The following is a 25,361-nucleotide window of genomic DNA, read 5'->3' on the forward strand; positions in this document are numbered from 1 at the left end:
GGATAGATCATTCCCTTCCTTCTTTCTTTGGCAATGAGAAAAGTTAGAACAAAAGAAACTCCTCAGTTTCCATGGGAAATGTTAGGTAAAGCGCTCTTAAAGCTAATGGAAGTTCTGTCATAAGGAGCTACTCAGCTTCCTCTAGCTTCAGCCTCATGTCGGAATTACTTACCAGCTGAGCTAGGCTACCTGGTCTCCACATTGCCAAATGATGAACATAAAATCTTTACGGAGGGAAAGGCTAATATATCCCCTCATGAATTCTAATGACAGACAGTGTTTCCAAACCTTCAGTGATACCATTATATTCTTTATAGACTATAATCGATTTTTATGTCTCACAAACAGGCAATTTGAAATTTATAAGCTACATCATTAGACCTTTTCTCATTGCTTTTTTCTTCTCAGTGATGTATAATGTGTTGCTAGTAAGAAAAACTGATTAATTCCTTACTTTTTGCCCTCAATTTTTGGACTAATTTTGTTTTACTTCCTCAGCTATTTTGGTTCTAAAGCAGGAAAAAAACACCCCAGATCAAGCCTTAGCTTTTTTGTTAATAGCTCAGTTGGACCTCTCCATGGCTGAAGTGATAGAGTGGTAAGATAGAAGCAAAGTTAGCTTTTTGATCACAGGTCCAAATGTGAATGGCCTTCAGAATCAGTTAGAATGAAATTGCATTCACTTCATCTGCCAGTCTTCACAGACAATTGCATTTCATGGAAGTCCCAGGCAGCTGGCTATCCTTGAGCATTTTCTATACTCTGCGAAGCTGGTGAGGCTTCTCTGCCTGCACATTTGAACATCACGTCAAAGGACAAGAAACAACAGCAGCTGCATTACAGTGCGTGCATTAGAAAACACACACTTCACCTGTACAGAATCCAAACTTGGACACCCGAATAGCTTCTGTAGGCAATTTAATTTAAACTTTTCCAATGTAACTTGTATTCAGTTTTGTTTTCAATCTGACTTACAAGACATGAGAGCTCCGTAATACTGCATATGGATTTCTTTTATGAACTGAATTAACAATTCTGAGCAGGAGGTCCTGGTGCTGTGCTGTTCCATTTGTGTCACTTTCTAGGTACATTTATACGAAACTGTATCATATATAATTAATGAAATATATTCTGTATTACATTAGGTAGCATTACAACACACCACCATGTTAAAGCAATCTAAATCCCACCTTAGGAGACAGCAATAAAAAGAAGTTAAATTAAATTACTCCTTAAGGAAGAAAGAGTTTACTTCTTTGCACACAACTTCAAAGGTTTCACTGTGGGTGAGAAAGAAATCATTACAAGGAGTGGCCAAAAGCCAGAGACAGTGGTCTGAAGGAGAAAAATAGACAAAGAATAAAGAATAGGCAAAAATAAATAAACTGAATAAAGAAGAGTAAGCCCCTTGAATGGTAAACCCCTTAGTCAGGCCTTTATAGAAAACATGGGCTAGGGGGAAAACTGGGAAGGATGAAATGAAGAGGCCCACATCACTGAAAATTGGAAAGGACCACCACACAGGAAATGGAAAGATGGAAAAAGAATGGTTTGTAAGGAACAGAAATGGGAAGAAATGGCAATAAGGGAAGAGGTAGGGCACTCAAGGAATAAAGTAAAGTAAAGGAATAAAATATTTCCTATAAAGCCCTCAAAACTGTAGATGCCATCTGCAGTAATATAGGCCATCTAAAACCAATTATGATTGCTATGTACATTTCCTTATCTTTATCACTGTGTTAAATATCATTCAATAAGGAATATGAGTAACTCTGACTTAGTACAAGAATGAAATATCTGAGGGAGGAAATTTTAGTGGAATGTGGTTCAACATCAAAAAAGAATCAGCAATGCAAATCAGATGATGTGATAACTGGGGAATGCTAAAAGGAAACTGCATGAGACTCTCAGACATCCTGTCATTTCTGGAAAACGTGATCAACAGAAGATGAGTATTATATTCATTAAAAAAAAATAGTAGATAGTAACAGGTATTTCTTCTTAAATTAGAATGCCACGTGACATAAAAGAGAAGGAGGATGTAATGCTCTGTAGTGAAATAAGTGCAGCTGACAGTCACAGAGATATCAACAGCAGATTGTAGAAGCGCTGAACAGATTACATCACAGCATTTTTTGGTACACAACTGTGAACAGAATCAATAGGAAACATATAGTCATAGTCCAGTAGCAGAGTTAGCAAGACATTTCAACAAATGTTTACATTGACCTGAAGGTCCTTAGTGATGCTGTAATGAAACCTGGACCAATTCATCTGATATCTTCCTAGAACACGAAATTTGTGGCGGATAAAATCCAAATTGGATCATTAGATTAACACAAATTGGAATCTCTTAGAGATACTGGTCTTGCAGTATGTATAGAAACTACTGTCTTTCAAAATGTAGTTGTTCAATTCAGATTAAATAATCACCTTTACACAGGTCCACAATTCACATGGTGCAGAGCCAAAACTAATTATTTTGCAGAAGTTTAGATTGAAATGAGGGCAAATGCCTTCTATTATGGTGGACTTGTATCCTTATAGAAGGATCTGTTTGGTTGCTCTGATCCACAAATTCGGAAGTCTGAACCATCCTGTTTGGAAAAACAAGGCTTGAGAAAATGGAAAGTTATTGGACTTGTCCCTTTTTGGCTGCTTTATTTAATTCCTAAAGCCAAAGAAAAGAGAAAATGCAAGACTAAGCAAAAGGAGCACAAACAAGAGGAATGAGAAAATAGAACCAAGGTGTATAGCTAGAAGAAAAGACAAATGTAAATTAAGGGGGGGAGGAAGCCCTTTTTTATTTAATAGAGAGCCAAATAAACATAAAGCAGAACAATCTTTGCCTATTCAGAGATTAAGTTTCAGGATATCCTTTAAGAAAGTTTTACCCTGTAGCCCAGCCTTTCCAAGATAAGATAAATCCAGTGCTGTTATCAAATTCTGACCTTAGCATTGGTCACTACATAAATATAATGTGAAGGCACCCATTCTGAGTAAAAGAATATATAGTCCAATTGCATCCTGCTGCTTTACTACTATTTTTTTCACATCCTCCAGACTGGCCATATGGTCAGTTTGTTTGATAATTTCCTCAGGAATGGCTACTCATTGAAATGGCCAGTTTGAAGGTCTTACGCCTTGGAGACCTCTTGTACTGCATTTCCAGCAATCTCATCACTTACAGAAGCATGAATCCTATTTTGCTGCTTTGAAGAGCACATCTGAGTGGTAGATTTCCTTCATTTTCTTTGGCTTCTATATTGACCTGTAACCAATGAGCTTAAAATACCGCCTTCACTTTTTCACTCAGAAGTCTGCTGTATCTCCATAACAAGAGGTAGATACTTCTTTCTTTTCTTCATACAACTGCTTATACCAATTTTTGTCTTTTCATAACACAAACATATCATATTCATTGAGAAATGCTCCACAAAGTAAAGTTCTTGTTTCAATTTCGCATGTGTTGTATAAGAATTCTCCTTTGAATGTTCTTTATTATGTATAATTTGTAATTCTTTCATATGAAATTTTACTTTTGAATACACTTTTTCTGTAAATGGAACATAAATCCTTAGCTTGAGAACTATTTTTTGGTAAAAAATTGTAATGGAGCTGCCACTGCAAGGTATATAGCTACTAGGGTATTAAAAAAGCATTGTTAATAATGTAATGGGGTCTTGTAGAATTTCTTATTCTGTTGCTATTTCATTAAAAAGAAATTATTCTCCAAAAAATAAACACAGCTTCATTCAAACAAAAATATTCTGGCTTGTCAAAAAGAGAAGTGCAGGAAAATAAAGTTCATTCGTGGAGGAGCCAAATCTACAAGGTCCTTGTGGAAACAAACTAAAAACCCTTAGATCTTATCTCTAGATCTAAAGTGGAATACTGAAGAATAAAAAAAGTGTCTACATTCCCTCAGCAAACTAGATAACTTCTATTTGTTCTCTCCTTCTTTCACATGCATGTACCAGGAGTAACACAAATGCAAATAACAATTAAGACAGATTTCAAGCATTTGAGATCATGAAGGGCAAAAATGATGACAAATTGCTTTTGCCATTATTTGGCCCAAGAGAGCTCTCATGCATCAGAACAGGTGCTACCATAGCACCAATTCCACAAACAAATCATGTGAATGGCAAAATTCTCATGGATTTAAGTGCAATTAAGATTTTATGCTAAAAATGTATTTAGCACAGAACCCAATAACCCATTAATTCTTATATTTTGAATGCACTGCAAGTACAGTATATACCACAAGCTAAAAGTCCATCAGGCATACTTCAGGCACAGAGAGAATGTGACCTCTCAAGAGGACTTAGAAAAAAAAAATCTGTTCCTGAGCATTCTTAGAAAGATTTGACAGTCATGCTGTTTAAGTCAGGTAGCTCATGAAATATTTTTCCATAATAAAATTTCTAAAAATACAATAAAATGATATTTCACCCAAGAATAACCTAATCCTCCTTAGCATTTTTGCATAGGGATTAGACCAAATAAAACCAAACCTGTTAGTATTTTCGTGAGAGAAAGTAGTTCCAGGCAGAAATTGGGTATGACACTCACATCCACTGACATTTAAAGAAGACTGAATTTAAAAAATCAAATTCAGTCCCCAAATATAAGAGCTACAGGACTGAGATATCTGAAGGTTAGCACATTATCATCAATTAATGGGTAAGTATAAAACCTTTAGGATTTTATTCTATCTCAGGTTGGTCCTTGAATGAAATTGCACTGTGCAATTTATTACCCAGTGGCACTGAGAAAAGGACACAGAGTTTGTGCCAAGATAAACTAATCAGAGATTTATATATTTCATTGCTGACGTGATTTAAATATCACTCACCAATTTGGTATTATTCTTAAAGAAATTTACAAAATCTCTTGATCAGAATTCAAAGTCCCAAATCTAATGACCATTCTACTATCTTTTTCACAGCTTGAAATCTACATATGTGCTGAGGACTTTTAAAGGAGGCACAAGAAAACCCTAAATACTCACTGCCATGTTTTACTTAAATATCCCCAAATTTCTGTTGATGAATAGTGTCTGCTAAAAACTGTTGTATGACAAGGGCACAGAAATAACTTGATACGTTCCCCCAAAATCCAGACATTTTCTTCGTAAGCAAGCAATTTCAGTAGAATAAAAATGCAAGTCTTTTTTTTTCCCCAAAGAAAAAAAAAAATGCTGTTTTAACATTTGCTGAAATAGAATTGCACTATAGTGTACCTTGCAAAACAGATTAAATAGAGAGGAAAAATTACTTTCATATGTTTCCCCCCAAAGGAAATATATATTTTATACTATTCTAAGGAAACCGACCCTGCAGTCTCTTGTCCAAGACCATTATTGAAAATAGCTGATCTTGTTGTACTTTGAAGTACTTACAAAGGTAGCGACAGATTTTTGGCACATACAAATATTATTAGCGAATAAAAATCCACAATATTTGGATTTCTGGAATGTAACATTTTGAGAGAGATTAGTAGATGTTTCAAAGTAAGAGTGATTTATTTATTGTCCAGGAATGGTGTCTCAGATACAACATTAACTATTTAATTAAATATGTACACTACCTCCAGCGATCCTATAGTGGCAGCATACACAGCTATGAAAAGGAAAGATAAAGGAAAGGATTGTGATGCACACGTAACGTAGTCTGGTAATGGACCATAGAAGAGATGGTATTTTATTTTTTAATATACTCTACTATAGGTTAGCAATATTAGGAAATACGTTATGTAGTGCGTCAGATTGCTTCTCGGAGCTGGTATAGTAACCAAAGGTACAAAAGAAAGTTTATCAGCAAATTCCTATAGACATCAAGAGAGGTGAGTAAGTACACTCTGTGCTTTGGAAAAAGATCTCCCTCTGTTTACTCTGCACCTAGGAAAGCATCATAAAATCTTGTTATGTTTATGGCTATTTCCATTTTAAAATATGTTTGAGTACATGTGTAAATTATAATAAAGATTTATTTGTTCCAGAGGAGGGGTCAGAGTAATATTATGGTTTTCAAAGCTATGGACTCTGTATTTCCTCACTACTTAGCAAAAGTAAAATGTCAGAATAAAAAGATTTTGAAGATAAAATAAACATTTTAGCATTTTTCTCCTCGGTAATACAGTATTTCAAGCTCCAGTAATCTGTTCAACATTTTAGAATGCCTGGTCCATTTACTATTGTTCTTCTTTTTGTATTTTCCATTAAAGATTAAACATTTACTTTTATGACACATAGCTAATACTTAACTTCTTCCTTTAATTAGTTTACATGTTCGGTACATTTGCTCACAGATTTAAAGGTCTGAATTCTCCATGCTCCCTTCTGCAATCATAGACTTGCTGACATTTCATTTAGCCAAAGTGCTTTGCTCTCTCAAAACCCCTTATCATTCTACTTAAAATCGAACTGAAATCAAGAACATTGGGTCAGCACAGCGGATTGCTCTTTCTGGGATTTTGGCTGTGTTGTTGGACAGAGCTTCTAGCTAATCACTCTTTTCTTGTGATCCGATTTATTAGCCTTGCTTAGCTGTACAGTTCAGCTGAATGTATTATGCAGATGTACCCATGAAAAGTAGCTAGCACAACAGTGGCTATACAGGACCGTCTAGTATGTGGTGATACCTAATAACCCAGGAGCTGGAATGCAATCTATGATTCCCTTTCACATATATTTAACCAGCTCTTTTTCCTGTAGATTTTGCATTCTTCAGTAGGTTATCATCTTCTGTGACACAGGTGTCATACACTCTCTGTTTGGTCATTTTATCCAAATGGCAAACAATGTGTAGCTGGACTGTGTGTTCAGTTCAAGTTATATATTTTCAAATGGTCATTTGGACATTTCCCAGTCTATTCTTCCTTTTATATACAATACATATATCGATTGTTCGTGAAAAACAAGTGAATTACTTGTTAGTCTACTATATAACTGCTATCTAAAGATAGCCTCATGAGACCTTCATGACATCAAATGTTATAGCTACGGTCATTTAAGCTATATATACTTTAGGCCTTCATAACATTATTTCATCATACAAAGATCAGATTAGAATTATTTCTGCATAAACTTTTTTATAAATAGTTAGTAAAAGCAACATATTTGGATACATTTTTCATGAACAACAATAACTAACTTCCATGAAGGTAACAGCTCAAGCTGTTTGAGGTAGAACCAAACTCCTTGATCCAAAAATTTCTGAAATCAGAAAGAATATTCCCTTGCTTTCAAAGGTTGCCCAAGGAGAATCATTCCACTGTTACATTGTTGAAAATCAGTTCTTTATTTCAATTCAGATATAGATGAACAAATTCATCCTATGCTTTTAGGCTAATTCCTAGTAGCAGAAGAACCAAAAGGCTAGAAACTTAGGAAAGTGCTTTTCTCCTCTTTACTGTCTAATCAGTCTGTATTGTTCAGAATAGCCTTTACGTAACCAGGTATTAATGAAAATCACTATTTCCCCCCTTACACCTTTTTGCAAGTACAAAGCTTTACATTCTATGACATTTTGTAAACACTGTCTGCCAGAAAGCTCTAAAATCCTTCATACAATAGCATCAGCAAGTACTATGAGAGTGCAGTATGCCTAAGAAAATTCTTTTATTCAGCTGACATTTATCCCAAGAAAATACAATCTTACATGCATTTTAGTAGGTTTTCAGTTCATTTCCAAAAAACATCTTTGCTTTTGCTTGCAAAGGAGATAAAATTAAGAATCTTTTGATAGTACATTTGTTAAGGACCCCTTTATAAACGCCATTTTACTCAAGGATATATTAATCTTGTTAACAGATCTTGTTGCTGTGTTATGCTATGAGAAATAAACCACAAACCAGGCTCAAACAGGTTATCCCAAAGAAGAACATATGTTTATAAAGAACATGTATGAGTACATCAGGAACTTTGTTGCCCTTAAAGCAATCTGGAATACCCTAAATTACAAAAAATTATTCATTACTTTTGCTCCAATGTTTGTATCTCAACTACAGCTCAATATTGTATATAATATGTAACATCTAAAACCATAAGTAAGATCCACTTCTCTTGTAGTAGGTAGTGGTAGGAATATAGCAAAATATGCTCTGAAATCTCAGACATTACTAAACAAAACAGACAGGGAATGGTAAGAAGACAGTGAATATCATTAACCTTATTATATGGATAAAACTGTGAGGGAGATTAAATACTTGAGATATATAAAGAACTTGTAATAGAATTGTGAAAATAAAATAGCAATTCCAAATCCCATTTCCAGTACTTAATTACTTCTTAGTCCTTCATCTCTCCTTTTTTCCATTTCATGCTTCCAGATGTCTACCATTCATCTGATGTAATCATTTATGAAGGATGCAGTTTTTAAAGAAGAAATAATATCTGGGTCCAAAGCTTAAAAAGGGTTGTTTCATAATAAGTTTTTCTGAACTGTAGTAAATTCTGCAAAAAGCAAAACCCAACTGCAAAACCCAGGAACCAAAGGTCACTATCACAATTAAAATGATCTTCTGAAGGAATCCAACATTTCAGAGGAGAACTTGCAGCTGGTCATATATTAGGTATTGTACAGTTCTTACCAAGCAAAAACTACAGTAAGAACATCCTGCAGTAGGAAGTGTAGGATGAGACTCATGACGAGACTGTTGCCTGATACCTTTAGAGATAGGTAGGCAGTACACACCACATTCAGTAACCAATAATTTGCTGAAACTTGGCTGAGCATGATATACTACTATAATATCTAATAACATTTCAGATATTTTTGTTACATTCTTCTCCTGGTATCATTTATTTGGTTACCAAAGGTTTGTTTCAACAATATTGCCAGTCTCTTATTTTATTAACAGTTTTCCAGGCTACTTTTGCATAAAGTCAGAGAAAACACCAAGTCATATTGAAACTTAGATGAAATACTTAAAAAAAATAATAAATTCAGGAACCTGTTTTGAAATGCAGCTAAAAGGAAAGTAACTCTCAAAAATAATTTTGAGCACTATGAAAATTTCAGTACTGAGTTTTTCCAAGATTTGTTTTAAAAGTGATGCTACTGACTCGCAGAAAACAGAGGTCCAGTTCTTACAAGCTCAGCTGAAAAGCATCATGATTTTTATTAAGATATAGTACAGTGTAGATATTAGGCTTATTCAGAGACAAATTTTAGCTTACTTATCTTTGAAAACAGACTACTTTAAAACAGAAAATATTTTCCAAATCACTGAAAGTTTTCCTAATATTTCCAATAAATTCCTTAAATAATTTTTCTGGCCAGAACATAGATAATCAATAATGCTTGCAGGAGACAATCACAGCTATATAGACAGAAATTCAAAGACATGTAGCAAGAGTCACATGCCCTCTTCTGTTGTAGCTGAGCAGGCAAAGACCTTAGCTCCCCTTACACTACTGCATGCTCTCTATCAGAAAACTCCTTTCTATTTGCCCCTTCGGATCAACTGGCATAACTGCCTGAGGAACTGCTCTATCCAAATGATCTGGATTTAACAAAGTCCTCCCAAGAAAATTATTTCTCTTTACCCAAACCACTGTAGGAGGACCAAGCTTGAGCACGATTCCCCATTTATGTGTATGGGGGCAGATCTGAGAGAGAAGTAACCTTAGGTGCAGTGGCTACACTGTTTCACGTAGAGCAGTCAGCTTCATTTGCTGTTTTAGAAGTGAATGAAAATTTCTGACATAAAATAATAATTGCATCAATTTTAAAAATACTGAAAACTACCTATTTTTTAATCTTACCAATATAAATTCCAGAGATGGCACATTAACAATTGTAAAATAAATATGCCTCTGGTTAATAAGAGAAGTCTTGCCTTTAAAAAAAAGAACACTTTTTTTTTTTTTTTTAAATTTTGGGGGGTTTTTTAGATTCTCTTGTTTTTTCTCGTTATTTTATTAAATTGAGATGAATTTTTAGCCAGTTTATGAAATGCATGTATGTTGTAAATAACCACAGAAGCTGATATTTTGAGAAGTCTGGTAAGTGTAGGTAGTAGATTAAATGATGGTCAAAGCATCAATACATTTAATTTTTGTTGATATCCTACGGTCCCATTAGGCTAGTAAACTTTTGCTTCACTCTTTGTAGACTATTCTTTATGTTTCAAAAGAAAAAAAAGGAAGTTTGCAGAGGAGTACTGCTGAGCTAGGGACATATTTTGAATGACAGTAAAATCAGAGTGCATTAAATTATATTCCCTTCACTGCTTAGCAAAAAACAGCCTTTAGGGATGTTACATAGGACTGGGATTTCTGATTGGTACTATTTTCCTGTAGAATTTAAGCTTTCCTAAATAAATAGCACTGGAATTGTTTTATAGAAAATGCAACAGAGGTGGTAAAAACCACATACATTGAGCTTGAACAAAATTTATGTGCATAGAGACATCTGAATTGAAACTCATTATTATTCATAAAAAAAAGGCATTTCTAAAGATGAGTCTAATAAGATTACATACTAGGCACAACATTTATAATATGTAAAAACATGAATAGTTGCCTCTAAAAATTTAGAAATACTTTAATTAATTGTCTATGATTCTGCAGTTTAGCTTGTATCTGATTGTGCTTAAACCATGATTTTAAATTCTTTTTTTTTGGACTTTGAACTTTTTTCTTTTAAAAACTTTTCTATTCATTCTAACACACATAGTCCCATTTAAATCAGTGGGAGTAATAACATTTAATATTCCTGAAAATGCCACTAGGTAGTTAAATACCATGAGGTAACATATAGAATAATCATATGCTTGTAAATAGTCATATTGTATTATTAAAATAAGTATGGTTATCCACAGGATATTTGTATATACATTAATTTATATTGGGGATTAAGGGGATAAAATTATTCATACAAATAATCCAACCAAATACAGTGGGACCATCTGTGAATTAAGTGATCATAAAGAAATCTATTGGGAATGCGACTGTGACTTTACTCTGTCTTCACTTTCTCCTGTCCTAATAGTTTTTTATTTATGTGCTTTATAGTCAAAATAGTGCATAGTATAACATAATGGGTATAATATAAATCATAGAAAGAAAAAAGAAAAATAAATACTCTTTAATCTTCAGAATTTTTTAATACACAAAGAAAGAGCGAGCAGCTAATTCTGTAAATAGAGAAAGCAGCAATCTCTAAATAAGGAGAAAAATAATAAAGGTGTGTTTGAAGTTCCTGGGACATTAATAAATGTATCTTTTATAAAGGCAGGAGTATCTTAAAAATATTGGTTGGTCAAGTCAAAAATTAACAAGGAAGAGCTTAAGAAATATTTTTAGGCAAAGTTTTTTAATGGCAACACTGAACAAGCAGATGTGCAAACACAATATTTAGATTTTTATTTTAAAAATTCAATTAATTCCTTGGAAAAAATGGTTCTGAAATGTACTGAAACAATTGTGCCTAAACTTTTTTATTTTATTTTGCCTTCTTTCTTTGTAAAACACACTTACTACAAAGGAGGATCAATTATAGTAATTAAAGAAAATTGAGAGTGACCCAATGTAGTAAGGAAGTCTTCTATTTTTTCAGTCTTAAAAAAATATATTTGATTTAGTCACAAAAAAACAGTTCTGCTGAAAACCTGACATTTATGTTAGCAGTAGTATCTGCCCAAGGGAACTCCAAGTAAGTTTCATTTCCATTCTGATTCCTTTTGACTTCAGTCTTATTTTGAAGCAGAAATATAAAAACCATTTGGGCTGGAGTAACTTGACTTTCAGGGGTAAGCCTTTTGCCAATCCTTCGAAAGCCCACCAGAATCTGTTCAGGTTGCAAACTTTCTCAAAAAATATGTTTGTACAGTATTAGTGGAGATGTCTTGGATTTTATCAGGAAACTCCTGAAAGATTGTTTGGACTGTGGTTGCATACTTTAACTTCAGCCTCCACGGATCTTCCCTGTCACTGGAAACTCTGTAGCCTGTGCTAGGTCCAGCTACCCAGTTTTGGAGCAGGGAAAGTGTCAGTCCATCAGCAACTTCCCTGCTGGGAATGAGCCCTGTGGAAAGGGCGCTGCCTGACTGAAGTGCAGAAAGCACAATGGCTGGGGCTGGGATGTCTGAGTGGGAGTAGAGTTTTAAAAACCTATAAAAAAATTATACACTCTGACTATTTTACTACCTTAAAAGAATGTTCTTTAGGTTGCAAAGTCAAAAATAGCAGCTCTGAGACAGAAGGCTTCTTACGTAACTTAGACCCATCCGCTTTATTCACATACATTATGATATAGCCTTTAATTACACAGTTTAATGCAATTGTCTCCAGAGCCTCCGTAACTTTTTCTGTACACAGAATAGCTCTATTCTTAGCAATAAGTAATGACCGAGTAATGAAGAAAGCTGTTGTGCCAATGAGCAGTACCCCTGCCCCTGCAATACAAGAGTCCTTGCTAAAAAGGAGTGGGGTGTACTGCATACCAAGGAGAGGTGAATGCTGCCTTGAAGAAATATGTTCTATCCCCTTCTCTCCTAAAAATCCCATGTGATTTTGGTCAAGTTTTTAAAGCCAGGAATTTTCTGGGTGGTCATTCCTTACGCTGTTCAGGACATTTGCATCTTTGGGGAGCGTGCCTTGCTGGATATCCCCAAATATGCAGTGCTGATCACTCAAAGCTGTAATCTGAAGTCAGTGCGAGCTGTGCTTTGAAATTATAGAGTATGCTTAGAGTATGTAGTGTTATATGTGAAGTACTCAGAAAAACTTCAGATTGTGCACTCAGTATTAGTGAATGTTTTTACCTGCAGTCTCCCTTGCCTCAGTTCTCCTCTAGGACTGGGATAATAGCATCTGTCATCTTACATGGACATTGTGCAATTTTTAATATTTGCGCAGCAGCTCAGGCATCATAGTTATGAAAACCTTAGAAAAGCCTAGGGAAAAATTAATAATTTCTCTTCAAAGCTGGTTTGAATATGGACGATAAATAAGGCTCAGGGCTACACACTGAACAGCAAGGAGAAAACAAAATATTGAAGAACTTATTATCCAGACTATGCACCGAATGAGGCAGAAGGCTCGAGGAAAAAGTGGTATATGGTCATGTAATTAAAGACTGTTTCATAATGGATACACAGAAACATACGAAATTAAAATTGTACAGTATCTTTTGTCCTGACAGTTCATAGCTTTTAAGTGCTTTATTTTATAAACTTAATAATATTCTCAGAGCATAGATTTTGAGTGCAGTATGGTCATACATGTCAGACTGATACCAATGACTTAGGTCGATTAGAGAAGCAGCAAACTGGCCATACCAAGCTATGCTTTAAAAACCTGTGCACTAAATGGGTATCTTAGAACAACAAAAGGAGTGTGAAGATTGATTCAAACATATGGATGAAAAAAATACATGACAGTCTATTTTCAAATGGCAAGCATTTTAATACAGGATAGGTCATCTCAGCAATGGGGGTTGGAAGTGGGGTTAAAATATGAAAATTTTTTTAGCCACTAATTCATAATTTTATAAGGGAAAATTGCATTGCCAGTTCTTATTATACCTCTACAAATACAGAAAAATTTAAGAGTGGAATAAGCAATTATTGTTATCATACAGGTGTGGGAAACAAGCAAGCAAAGCTTCTCAACAGTCATTTTTGTGCTGGTAAAATGTTTCTGTGTATCTGAATGACGAAGGAAACTTCTATAAAGATCACAAAGTAATATTACATAGTAGTGGGCAGGGTTAAGCCTGTTTGTTTCTTGAGGTTTTGGGGTGTTTTTATATTAATATACTTGAGCGATTTTTTTTTTTTCTAACCAGAGGACCTGATTCTGATCTTACCCTTATTTTACAATGGCTTAATGTGTTAGCTTCAAGAGACATCAATCCTGATTTACACAGACATGAAGGGACTACCAGGATAAATTATTTTACTCCATCAATTGACTGAGAGATCCTACTGAATGTGACAAACCTACAAAAGCAAAATATTTTAGAAATATTGTTTATAACAATATATATGATTTCTAAAGACATTTTTCTCTTCCAATTCCATTAGGTAATTATTTTCCTTAGTACCTCTTTCTGCATCGTCTAATGATCAAAATCTTGATTTAAGTCACTGAGAGCTCAGACTGGGCAAGGACCAAGTTTCCAAAACATAATTGTGTACTATTTTTCAAATTTCTGAAGAGGAAGCTAAGGAAGAGCAAAGTTGAATAACTTCAAAACCTGTACTCAGTTCACCTTATATATTTAGGCTATCCAAGGAGTAATAAGCCCATATTAAAGTACAACATCAAGATAACTAAATCTTACTAAGTTCTCAGAGGCATGCTTTTGAGTTAGGTATAATCTCCATCACAATAGATACAGCATCACTAACTGCTTTTTGTTATTTTTTTCATGCAAATGTGAATAAAATGGAGAGACATTACACCCTTAAATACAAGCAACAAAAAAGATTAAAGCCACCACTCATTGGAGGTAGCTTTGCTTCTGAATTCCTGTGGTGCCATCAACTTAGACTGCTATTTTTCCACTTCCAATAGATATGTTTCTGGTTTTTTAAGAGGGAGAAATTGGAAGGAAATTTTATTCACTTGCATTACTATGCATGCTTCTGTGGTTTAAGATTTACAAAATCCACCAGCATGACTCAAGTATCACAATGGGTAATATGTGACTGAATAGCAGATATTTGTTTAATCAGTTCCTTTTACAAACTTGAATGGTGTAGATATTTAGAATATGCAAGAAAGTCCCTACTTATTTAAAGATTCCAATGATATTTAAAACAAGAGAATGGGATCCAGCTGATGATAAGAGAATAGATAAAACCTCTGAATGTTAACAATTTTTCAAACATTAAAAATGTGGTTATCAGTGGATTTGCAAGAATAGCAGGTCAAAACTTCTATTACATTAACTTTTTTCTGTCATTGGAACTTTCTTTGTTACAAAAACCTGAGTAAGAAACAGTGTGAAAATATTTTTCTCATAACTTTGAACCTGATGTATGATTTGTTTAAATTTTGAGTTTCAAAATTTGTAATGTGGAAAACAAAAATAAAAGCTGTGCTGTACTGCTTAAGTGCACATTATAATGCCAGACTCAGCTGTTTAACTGCCGTAGAAGAAAAAGCACAAGTTCAAGGCTGTGTAACTAACTTTCATCCTAGCTGCTCCTCCAAATACTTTGGACCAAGAACAGTGACAAAACCCCCAGAAATTCCTGGAAACTACCACAACTGATACAGCATTCATGGAAAACTAATGGAGTTTTGGGTCAACAAGGAAATATATTCAAATCATATTTTCTTCCTGGTGAACTAGTGGGAAAATGCTGATGTTTTCCTCATAACACTTAAGTCAGGAATGTTTTATGTAAGAATATGAAATCTGTATTCAGAATTCTTCAGTAAATGTTTAACCAAACCAGACAAATCTTTTGTCTAATGTTGAATGACAGTCCACAACTTATCTCTGAAAAACTGTATGTTCTAAAAAACCCCCATGTTCTTTGCAATGTAATAATATTACAGAAATTATTTTTCTTCAGTAAGTATCACAGAAAACAAACTTCACAGAGAATCAGCTCCTGGGAAGTTCACCAACGTTCATCTGAGAAGGATGTAAGCAGGAGGGCATTAATCAGTTCTTCGAAAATCTATTTACAAATCTTTCTTATATCACCCCATGATAGTCTTAAAAATTAAGTGACATACAGCTATTGGTTTATAACTTCCATTTTCACCTGTCTGTCCTCTGATGAGGAAAAATGGGAAGAAAAGAAAACTCAGAATAAGCAAAACTAGTAATCTCTCTGTCAGCACTAACATTCCTGGAAACTTCCTGAAGAAATTCCACTGCTTTTCTAGTGGATGCAAAGCATCTGTCCACCCCATTATAGATACTCATCTGAAATTCATTGTGTTTAGACATAGCAGTGTGTGTAGTCTGGGAAGGAGATGCAGTGTCTCACTAGCCTCTCCACCTCTTGTCCCTGGACCTTCCAAGTTAAGAGTCCGATCTTACAAATGTAAAATGTAAAAATGGTTTTACAAATGTAAAATGTAAGCCTGTTGCTACGTAACAATCAGCAGAATCCAAACTTTTTTAGATCACTTTCACCACTCCTGTATGATTCAGAATCAGGAAAGATAACGTCTTTCCTAAGAGGGCTGTAGAACTTTTTTTTTTTAACTAGTATTAAGGGCCCAATTCAATTTTTATTAATAATGAATATTATCTTTGCATCACAAGACTGTAATTCAACCTAAAGCTATTCATCACGGTTGTCCCCTAGACACCCATTGTACAAATGCTGACGTGTGTGTGAAAATTTCTGTTGTCACCTTTGGGAACAAAGAAGAGTCAGGATAAGCTTCTAAAGAAAATTACAATACTGAGATACAAATCTTCACCTCATGCCTACTCACTAATTCTGTGATTTTATATACACTTCTTAAAAAGAAAGTACATATAATTTGTAATATATACATGTAATCTTTCTCAAGGAGTCTTTTCTTAATGGAAATATCTCCTTTGGCAAAAGTGTCATTTTTTTTAATTTTTTGTTAAAGCTAAAAAGCATAGAAGGGAAAGAAGATCAACATGAAGGTTATTCTGTATCAGAAATTAAGATGTAATTCTGAAACTTTGGAACTGTGACATATATCTCCAATTGCATAGTGTAATGTCAGTGACCTCCGTAATGGCTGTACATATTCTCTTAATTACAAAGAGACATTGCTGTGGGAAGAATTAATCTATTTCTCTGCCTTTAAGCAACATGAAGCCCTTTCTCTAGACAAAATCACCGAAAAGTCAAACCTTTTTGTTTCAAGACCTTATGCATTGTGCCACAGACTAAAAGCAATCTGCAACTTGCACACCTACATAGCATTGTTGGTACGTTACACTTACATATGCAAAATATACTGTTTCATGGTTTGTAGTGGCAGCAATTGCAAAAGTGATTCTATTGAATACACCTCACGCTTTTTTGGTAAAACAGATTTTTCCACAAATTACACAGTCCCTTAGATGTAAAACAAAACCAGTCGCATAACTTTACTCTTACAGCATGGTTCATAAGCATATATTAAATTAATAAATAATAATGATGATGATGGTAATAAATATACAAATTTATGAAGTCTTTTCTCTGTAGATATTCCCAGATGAATACCACAGTCAGAATCAGCAGTTTATTTAATTTGCCCTAGATTTTCTCTGTTTTCATATTCCCACTTGAATAATAAGTTCAGAATCAGCAGGTTATTAGGTTTGCCCTAATTCTAAACTTGAGTCAGTGGGACTTCAAATTGATTCCAATGAAAAATGAAAACAGAACCCGTTTTTTTCAGCTATCTATGAGGCACCAAATTTGCTGCTTATTAGGGCCTAGCTAAATAGTTCCAGGTTCATAAACAACTGCATAGAATTAAAGAAATCTAAAATCCTGTCATACAATCCTGTTCTTACAGAAAGCTGCCAGCATACCTCTGTCTCTTATTTCTTTTCAAGCTCAAACAAGGCATGACTGAGGCCACCTCCCACTTTCACCCCCAAATTTCTCATTGAAAACGAAAAAGAATAAAACTTTTAAAAAATTGTATGATCATTGACTTGGACCCAGAGTGCTCCACTATCCTCAGACATTAAATCTTAGATCCTTTTATAGTAATAAGGATGACTTTTGTACAGGTGTCGTAACATTGCAAAGAATGGGAACTGTTATAACCATGAGAAGACCTGAATTGTCAAGGGAGAAGTGTTTGGCAGTTGACAGCTGACAAGCTACATCATTTCCAGTATCTAGTCAGACTAATGGAAAGCATGTAGTGGCAGACCAGTTGTGCACAAGAAAAACCACATTATTCTGAACACTAAGCTATGGATAGCTAGGCAGTAGGAATGGTGGCAACTTCAAAGCCAGCTGATAAGTATCAGTTCTGTAGACTAAAGAGGTTGCACTATAGTAAGCGGGGCTTCAAGTCTTGACTTCCCCTACTAGATCCTTAATAGAAATTCTGGTCTTTCAAGTGCCTGACAGCCACCAAGAAAATCCTACCAAAAATCCCGTATGGAGTGTCACTAGTTTAACTTTACAGATGGAGAAACCAAACTGGAGAAGTGGTGTGAACTGTCTAGGGTCAATGAGAAAGCAATGTTATATCAAAATCATGTGCGTTTTCCTACTTCATTCATTAGTAGGTAATTTGTGCATTGAAGTGCTCATTGGTTCTACTGAGTACACCGAGATCCAAGAGAATGACTAGACATTAGCATGAACCCACCACATACAACTACTTCTTAGTCAGATACCATCACCACAGTACAGAAGGAGAAAGTGTCATTTCAGAAAGTACACATCTTTGTGGGAAAAACCTAAATTATTTTGTAAAAGATTAAAATTTGATCCCTGGTCAGCGTAGGACTAAATAAAGGCATCAAAGATATTATGTACCCTGACTTTGCCAGTGAATTCTGTATATAGCAGCACAGTTAAAGTTACGTTTGTCACGTTCTACAAAATCACTCCCTGAAAGAAGTATACTTTGGTCTTTACAATTTACTCCTCAGGTACAACATAGTACACAAAACCTCAGAATGCCCTTCACTATTCTGTAAAATCATGTGTGTATGAAGGTATACAATTTTCAACTACAGCACAATAAACTAGACAAAGTATTTTTCCAGAAGCTGGTATGGTTTCATGTTTTCTGAAAGTAACACTAAGCTTTCTGGAAGACAAAACATTGTATTAATTTCAACAAGAGAGATGGATGAACCTTTTTGTTTTAAATTACCAGCTAATTTTGATATGTTTATTAAAAGAAGCATAAATCCTCAAAGCTGCATATGTTACTGTTAGCCTCTACATAAAGCTATTTCTATCAGGAACTGGTTTTACTTGCCAGTCTGTTTCCACATTCCCATCCATCAGCTCGGTAATGATGATGGGATAAAATTACATATTCTGTAATCCAAATGTTTTCCCACAACTCCTTGGCTAGCATCTACTGTTAAAAGACTCCTAGGGAGCCAACCTGCAGCTGAGAAAAAAGATCACGTACATTTGGTCCAAAATGCCTGTAAGCCTTGAAATGTAATTACATTAAAATATAGACAATTTCATTATACAATTTTGAAATTCTGAATGAATATGGCCAATCTGACACAAGGTCCTATGCTGCTAGATGTAAATTCTTCTAGCATATTAGCATTCTATAATTTGCAATACAGACTTAAAATTAACATGGACCCTGCATCTCAGCTAGGCACAAAGGAAAGCAACAATCTCACTATATAAAATATTATTGATCTGGGGTACTAAGATGTATGCTATATGCATAAGTGGTCTTTTGGAAGTATTTCAATATCGGCATTTTGAAAGGATTAGCAAGATTCAACAAGTAGCCTTCTTAGAAGATAATATAAAACGGACTGCCAATTCCTAATTACCAGTGACACAGTATTTGAATTGCTGTGATTTTACATGAGGCAGATACTGAAATCAGTATCCTATAATGCTGAATCCTGGCAAACAAAATAACATATCAAATTGCATTAGGAAAACGATGCAAAATTCTCCTTTAAACTGACATAAGGATTTTCATACGACTAAATGCGGAGGGCACATATTTAATACAGTTTTGAAAGACTTTGGGATTATTTGATTCTCTGCCCTTAAGATTCTACCCTGACAAAGTTACTGTTTAAAAATATTAAATAAAATTAAAACATTTACTGTTAAATTAATCAAATCATCTGTAAATACAACAGAACCTTAGTGAAATCTCTGGTGGATTTCTAGCCCTCCTCCTAACTCAATGTCACCCCAGTGGCCACTGGTACTGACAAGAAATTCAGCATGCAGAAGAAATACAGATCATGTAATAGAGATGTGTATTGTAGATAAAGATTCTGAAGTGTAAATCGAAAGGGAAGTTTTGCTCACAGTATTTACTAGCTCAAAGTATATTTAGCTAACTATTCAAGATGGATAAAGACCAAGGTGGCTACTCTGTTAAGAATGACTTCAGGCAATGAGTTCAACAGCATCGCTTTGCACTCAAACACATATCTTGCAAAAGATAATTAATGCCAAAATATTTGTATATGTTTTATTCAAGGCATAAGAGAATTGAATGAATTAAAATATGAATTTTTTCACAAAGATATAAATATTGGATGACTTTTTAAAAAGTTAACATGAAGAAGCAAATATACACAACAAAGATTGATGTAATATATTCAGAACCCAAACAAACAAATCTAAATGCTGGCTAGCCTGAGACATCTGGAATTCGCTTCCTTAAAAAATCACTTTCACAGTTCAAACCATAGCTGGCATCAACTTCTGAATATCTGACAAGGAAGAACATCTCTAACAGCGAACAGCTGCATGAACGGTCCTCATTTTTCCCAGAAAAGAGAATCTCAGTAGAACAGTTAAAATAAAACATGTTCTAAACAAGAATACTTTGAATTCACAGAGTAATTGTCTCTATAACATGTTAATATTGAGGCAAGTAGGCCAGCTATATTTTAAAAAGATAAAATATCCTGTATGCAGTTTTTTCAAGCAGTTACAGATATAGAAAAGCAGAAGGGCATGGAGTGACAAGAAGCTGGGGTCAGTGAGAAAATTCTCCCAAGTCAAAGTGTGTTATGTGTTTTTTATTTCCTCCTTCAGAGGTATCTGTCTATTTTCTCAGACAGGATACTGGACAAGGTTATTTTTATACAAATGAGGATGAAAGGAAAATTATATATTTTTTTTGTCTAAAGCCAGAGGGTCACTATTTTATAAATTTAATATTTAAAATAGTTTTTTTGTTCTGAAATTTTAATATAAGAAGCAAAATGAGAAGAGGAATATGGAGGCTCACTGATACGAATCATGTATTCTCCCTACCTTCTAGGACCCTGACTTAATTCACTAAAAATTTGATTTTAAAGATCAGTCTTTTTAATGAACAGCTCTCCCTATCATAGAATCAAGCCATACCAATTTGATTCATTTCAAGGAGTAATATAATTTTCACTGAATAGATGATTGTGATGTATGGCAAAAACTTATCAGAAAATTGATATGGCAATCAGTGTTTATTTTAATGCTAGTCTTATTCCTAACAAAATTTATCATAATTTTGTGTATTTTTCCTTCTACTGAGCCACTATTATTATGTGAAATAATATTCCCTTGCCTGTTTCAGTACTTAATAGAGATTTTATTTTCTCTTTTAGAAGGCTCTTTTACTGTCTTTACTCATAAGCACACGGACTAATCAACAACAGAACTGCTACAGATCGTATTTTTCTGTGCTGTAGACTGCACACCCTCAATACTCAAGCAAAACTCCAGTCCTTTTTCTGTGATTCATGCCAAACCTCCTATTGAAGAGAGCTTAGATCCTATTCGAACAAAGAGCATGACTGAATGCAATAAATCTGTTTCTTTCCTAGCTTACGCTGTTTTTACACTGGTGTAGTTCAGATAACATAAATAAAGCTACTCCTGATTTAGACAGGTACAAGGACAGTTAAGCCTACTGGGAATAACTTATATTACTATGGGATTTCCAAAACAAATAAACTTGGTTAAACCTCAGTCTTATACGAAAATTTTACTTCATGAAAAATTAATGAGATTTTCAAAGATGAAAATCTGAAAAAAAAACCCCCACCAGATTTTTTCCTGAAAATAACTTAAGTGCTATCAAAAATTGCATCCTAAGGCCTGAAACTTTGACTCTATATCAATTATTTCTAGTCTCTCAAATGTGCAAGTAGATAGAACATTTTTGAAAGGTTTTCTTTGTTGTTGTTGTTATTGATTTCTAAAGTCCTCATTATGCTCTCTGCCTTACCAGACTGCAGAGATGCAGAAGCACACTAAATCCAAGCCAAAAAAAAAAAAAAAGGAAAATTAAAAAATCCAAAGAAAATAGAATTTCATGACCATCTTTCACCTTTAATGAAAGGGTATTAACTAGGACATGTGGTTACAATTTCAGATAAAAATGGAAAGTTGGGGATTTTTTCCATCTAAACCATTTTTAGTCAAAAAGTAGGACAAGACAGAGTGAAAACTCAAGACCTCTCCAGATCATTGCAGTCTGAGATGATCCTGCATCCTTCAGCAATGGCAACCTCTTACTAAGCTTTGTGAGAAATTTACACATTCTAGGAACAAAAGATCAAAACTCAACAGTGTAATTTCTATGTTGGCTACAAAGTACTAAACAACAATAGCCAGGGTTTCTTCCTTGGCAGACATAATGGTTTTACTTGTCCTTCTGCCTTTTCTATTTCTTAGAATATTAAATCATTTATAAAATAGTTCAATATCTTTGGTAGCACATATGAGTAGCTACTGATCCCTTCATCAAAATCTGACTGACATGAATTTCAGTTACTAATTTTTCCCAATCAACAGACAGAAACTGTAGGACTAGTTCCATTTATATTGCTATCAGTGGAAATGTTACTTTTTTCAAATGAAATCAGAACCTGAACACTTTATGATCCTTTGTTGAGAAAGTATGCTAAAATTGTAAGTCTTGCTATTATTTTATAAGGCTTCTTAGTGGTCAAGGGACACATGAGGGGAATCTTGATCCCACTGAGGTCAATTGTAAAACCACCAGTATTTGAATGAAGCCAACATTTTACCCTAAATTTGGGGGATTCTAAATATTATTTTGAGTGTCATCTTCTTATAAGCTCTATACAATTTTTAATATATAAAAACATATATATGTATTTCAATAACATTCAGTCTAAACATAAAAATGTTCCTTAAAAATAGCTATTGATCTTATGATTATGTAAAGATAAGATTTTCTCTGACTGATATTACATGCAATTATATGAACTTTTTCATACAAATATTACATGTTCAAAATAACTTCAAATAAATAAACTATGTTTTAATGTAAAGGGTATATAAATGTATATTAATATATAAATGACTATTGTTTCTTTAACGAAGCTGCGACACCTCCTAATTTTCTTTTTGTTTATAATAGGGCCTAACTCAAAGATGCTAAGACAACTCAATATTTTACATACACCTACATATTATGTAGTACCACATATTAAAAATTTACATCCAAATACTAACTCCATTGGTATGATCTTACCTAATATAAAAGATATTTCATTTTACAGTTTCTGGGATTGTGTGCTATTGAAAGTACAAACATCTTATTTTCTGAAACTATCATTTGCTCTTTACTTATTAAAAATTATTTTAAAATGTTAATAGGGTTTGAATTTTTTAACAAATGGCAGATGAGAGATAAACAGCTGATCAAGTAAACAGGATGCAGAACGACTCTAGTGTTTTGAGTATTGACACTAAGGACAGAAGGTGTTACATAATAAAGCACAGTCACAAATGATGTTTTCTTTCTTATAATGAGTGAAATCTGATAGAAATGATAAAGGCAAATTATTCAGCCATAAATGTCATGCAGCCACTCAGTGAAGATCTTCATCTGGCCTTGATAATACCTTATTTATATTTACTTTTTACATTTTAAACTTAGGTCTTTGCTTTCCAATTTTGACATGAAGATTATATTTTCCTTTGATACATTTGTTCTTATTTCACTCGTATACCTTTACATCCTGTTCTAGGTATACAACATATGTACTCTCTATGCTTAAGGAGCTGCAAGCAATGGTACATTTACTAGCAAAATAATAATAATAAAAAAAGAGTCCTACATGCATCTGCAAAGTAATTATTCACACTCCTTCCATTCACCAAAAACAATGGGCACTGAATATGAATCATATTTTACCCAGTGATTTATTTGTAGAAGGGATTCAGGAAACTGCTGTTTTTCTAAGCTCCCTTGTACTTGGTAAAACTATGCAGTAATTTTGTGGTCTTGGAGTATGTACTTCCCCCTTGTCCTTTTGTATTCTCCCTGGCATGGTGAATTGCTAAATACATTGCAAAACAGTACCGTTCACATTCATGTAAAAACATAACCCTCCGTTTAATTCCCCTCTTCCCTGGCAACGATTTAAGGAATTCACAAATAAATCAGTGATTTTATTTCAGCGACGTAGCAGAGGCAAATATCAATACAAAGTGGACTCTGGGTCTCCCCTACCCTACAAAAATAAACCCAGGCCATCTTTGCACTTAATCCGGTAAAATTCTCCCCAGCATCGCTTTCTGCGCTCCCAAAATTAATTGCCACCAGCTGCTTGTGACAAGCATGCCCGTCCCCGCCTCGACTCTGGCCAAGCATGATGCCAGCCGCCCCCTCCCTTCCAGGTGAGACCTGGCACCCAGGACCCATCTTTCCTCTGCCCGGGACAACCCCAAAACGCACCCTGCTTCTGGAAGATGCCCAAATAACCTCCTCCTCTCACCCACCCTCACAGAGAAGAGAAAAGTGATGGCACCATGGTCGGCCACAGAGACATGTGGAGGGCAGGGAGGGGAAGGCGGGGAAGATGGGAGCTGGGGACGTGGCGGGGAGGGAAGGGGAGAGAGGGAGATCCACTTGTACAGATGAAACTCCATGCAGGCCTGGCTTCCTACCCGTCCCCTCCACGGAGTGATGGGGAGGGGGGCGGTGGAGGCGAGCTGAAATGGCACCTTACCTTCACTGCAGTCCTTCCCCCGAAAGCCTGTTTGGGAGCAGTCGCAGACAGCCTGGTCGTTGAGCACCGAGCAGACGCCCCCATTGAGGCAGACGTCCTCCCTGGCGCACAGGCGGCTCTGCTCATCATCCAGCCGCACCTCCTGGCTCTCCACCGGCGATGCCTGCGTGTAGTTGACCCGGACGTCCGTTATCCAGCCCTTGAAGGGCTCCCGGTCCTTGACAGAGGAGAGCGTCAGCTTTAGCGTCGCTAGCCGCAGCTCCGGCGGGAGCCCCCCTAAGAAGAGGCCGCTGAAGACAGTCATGTCCCGCCGCTTAGACTTCACCTCCACCCACTTTGCTTCGGCCCGGTCAATGATCAGTGTCGTGTTCTTGAAGTGGCGGCGGATGACAACGGCGTGCCAGAGGTTGTCATTGACTGCCGTGTCAGACAGCAGGGTGGCGGGCTCAGCACAGAAGATGGAGAAGCTGAGCTGCAGCCGTCCACCCTGGGTGAGGATGAGCTCCAGGAAGTCGCAGAAGCCCTCGTCGTCGAAGTAGAGCACCAGCCCGCTGGAGCTGCGCGTCTTCATGTTGAAGCTCATCTCGCTCTCGCAGCAGGCGTTCCACTTGGGGAAGCGGGTCCACTGGCCCTCCGCCCCCGGGAACTCCAGCCCGCTGCCCAGCTCGGCCCAGCAGCCCAGCAGCAGGGCCAGCCAGAGCAGCAGGCAGCCCCCGCGCCGCACCAGCGCCGCCCCCATCC

The 25,361-nt window shown here is 35.5% G+C and overlaps 1 protein-coding gene across 1 annotated transcript in view; it reads right to left on the bottom strand.

Annotated features, from left to right (window-relative positions):
• LOC109279272 (neurexin-1-like) overlaps positions 1-25,359 on the bottom strand; it is an 84,115-nt gene extending 58,756 nt beyond the window's left edge. The window contains exon 1 of the mRNA XM_019470309.1: positions 24,621-25,359. Coding sequence (XP_019325854.1) covers positions 24,621-25,359 — 739 coding nt within the window. The remainder of the gene's footprint in view (positions 1-24,620) is intronic.
• Positions 25,360-25,361: the final 2 nt, after the last annotated feature.

The sequence above is a fragment of the Aptenodytes forsteri genome, unplaced genomic scaffold, assembly GCF_000699145.1.
Source record: "Aptenodytes forsteri isolate BGI_AS27 unplaced genomic scaffold, ASM69914v1 Scaffold190, whole genome shotgun sequence".
NCBI lineage: Eukaryota > Metazoa > Chordata > Aves > Sphenisciformes > Spheniscidae > Aptenodytes > Aptenodytes forsteri.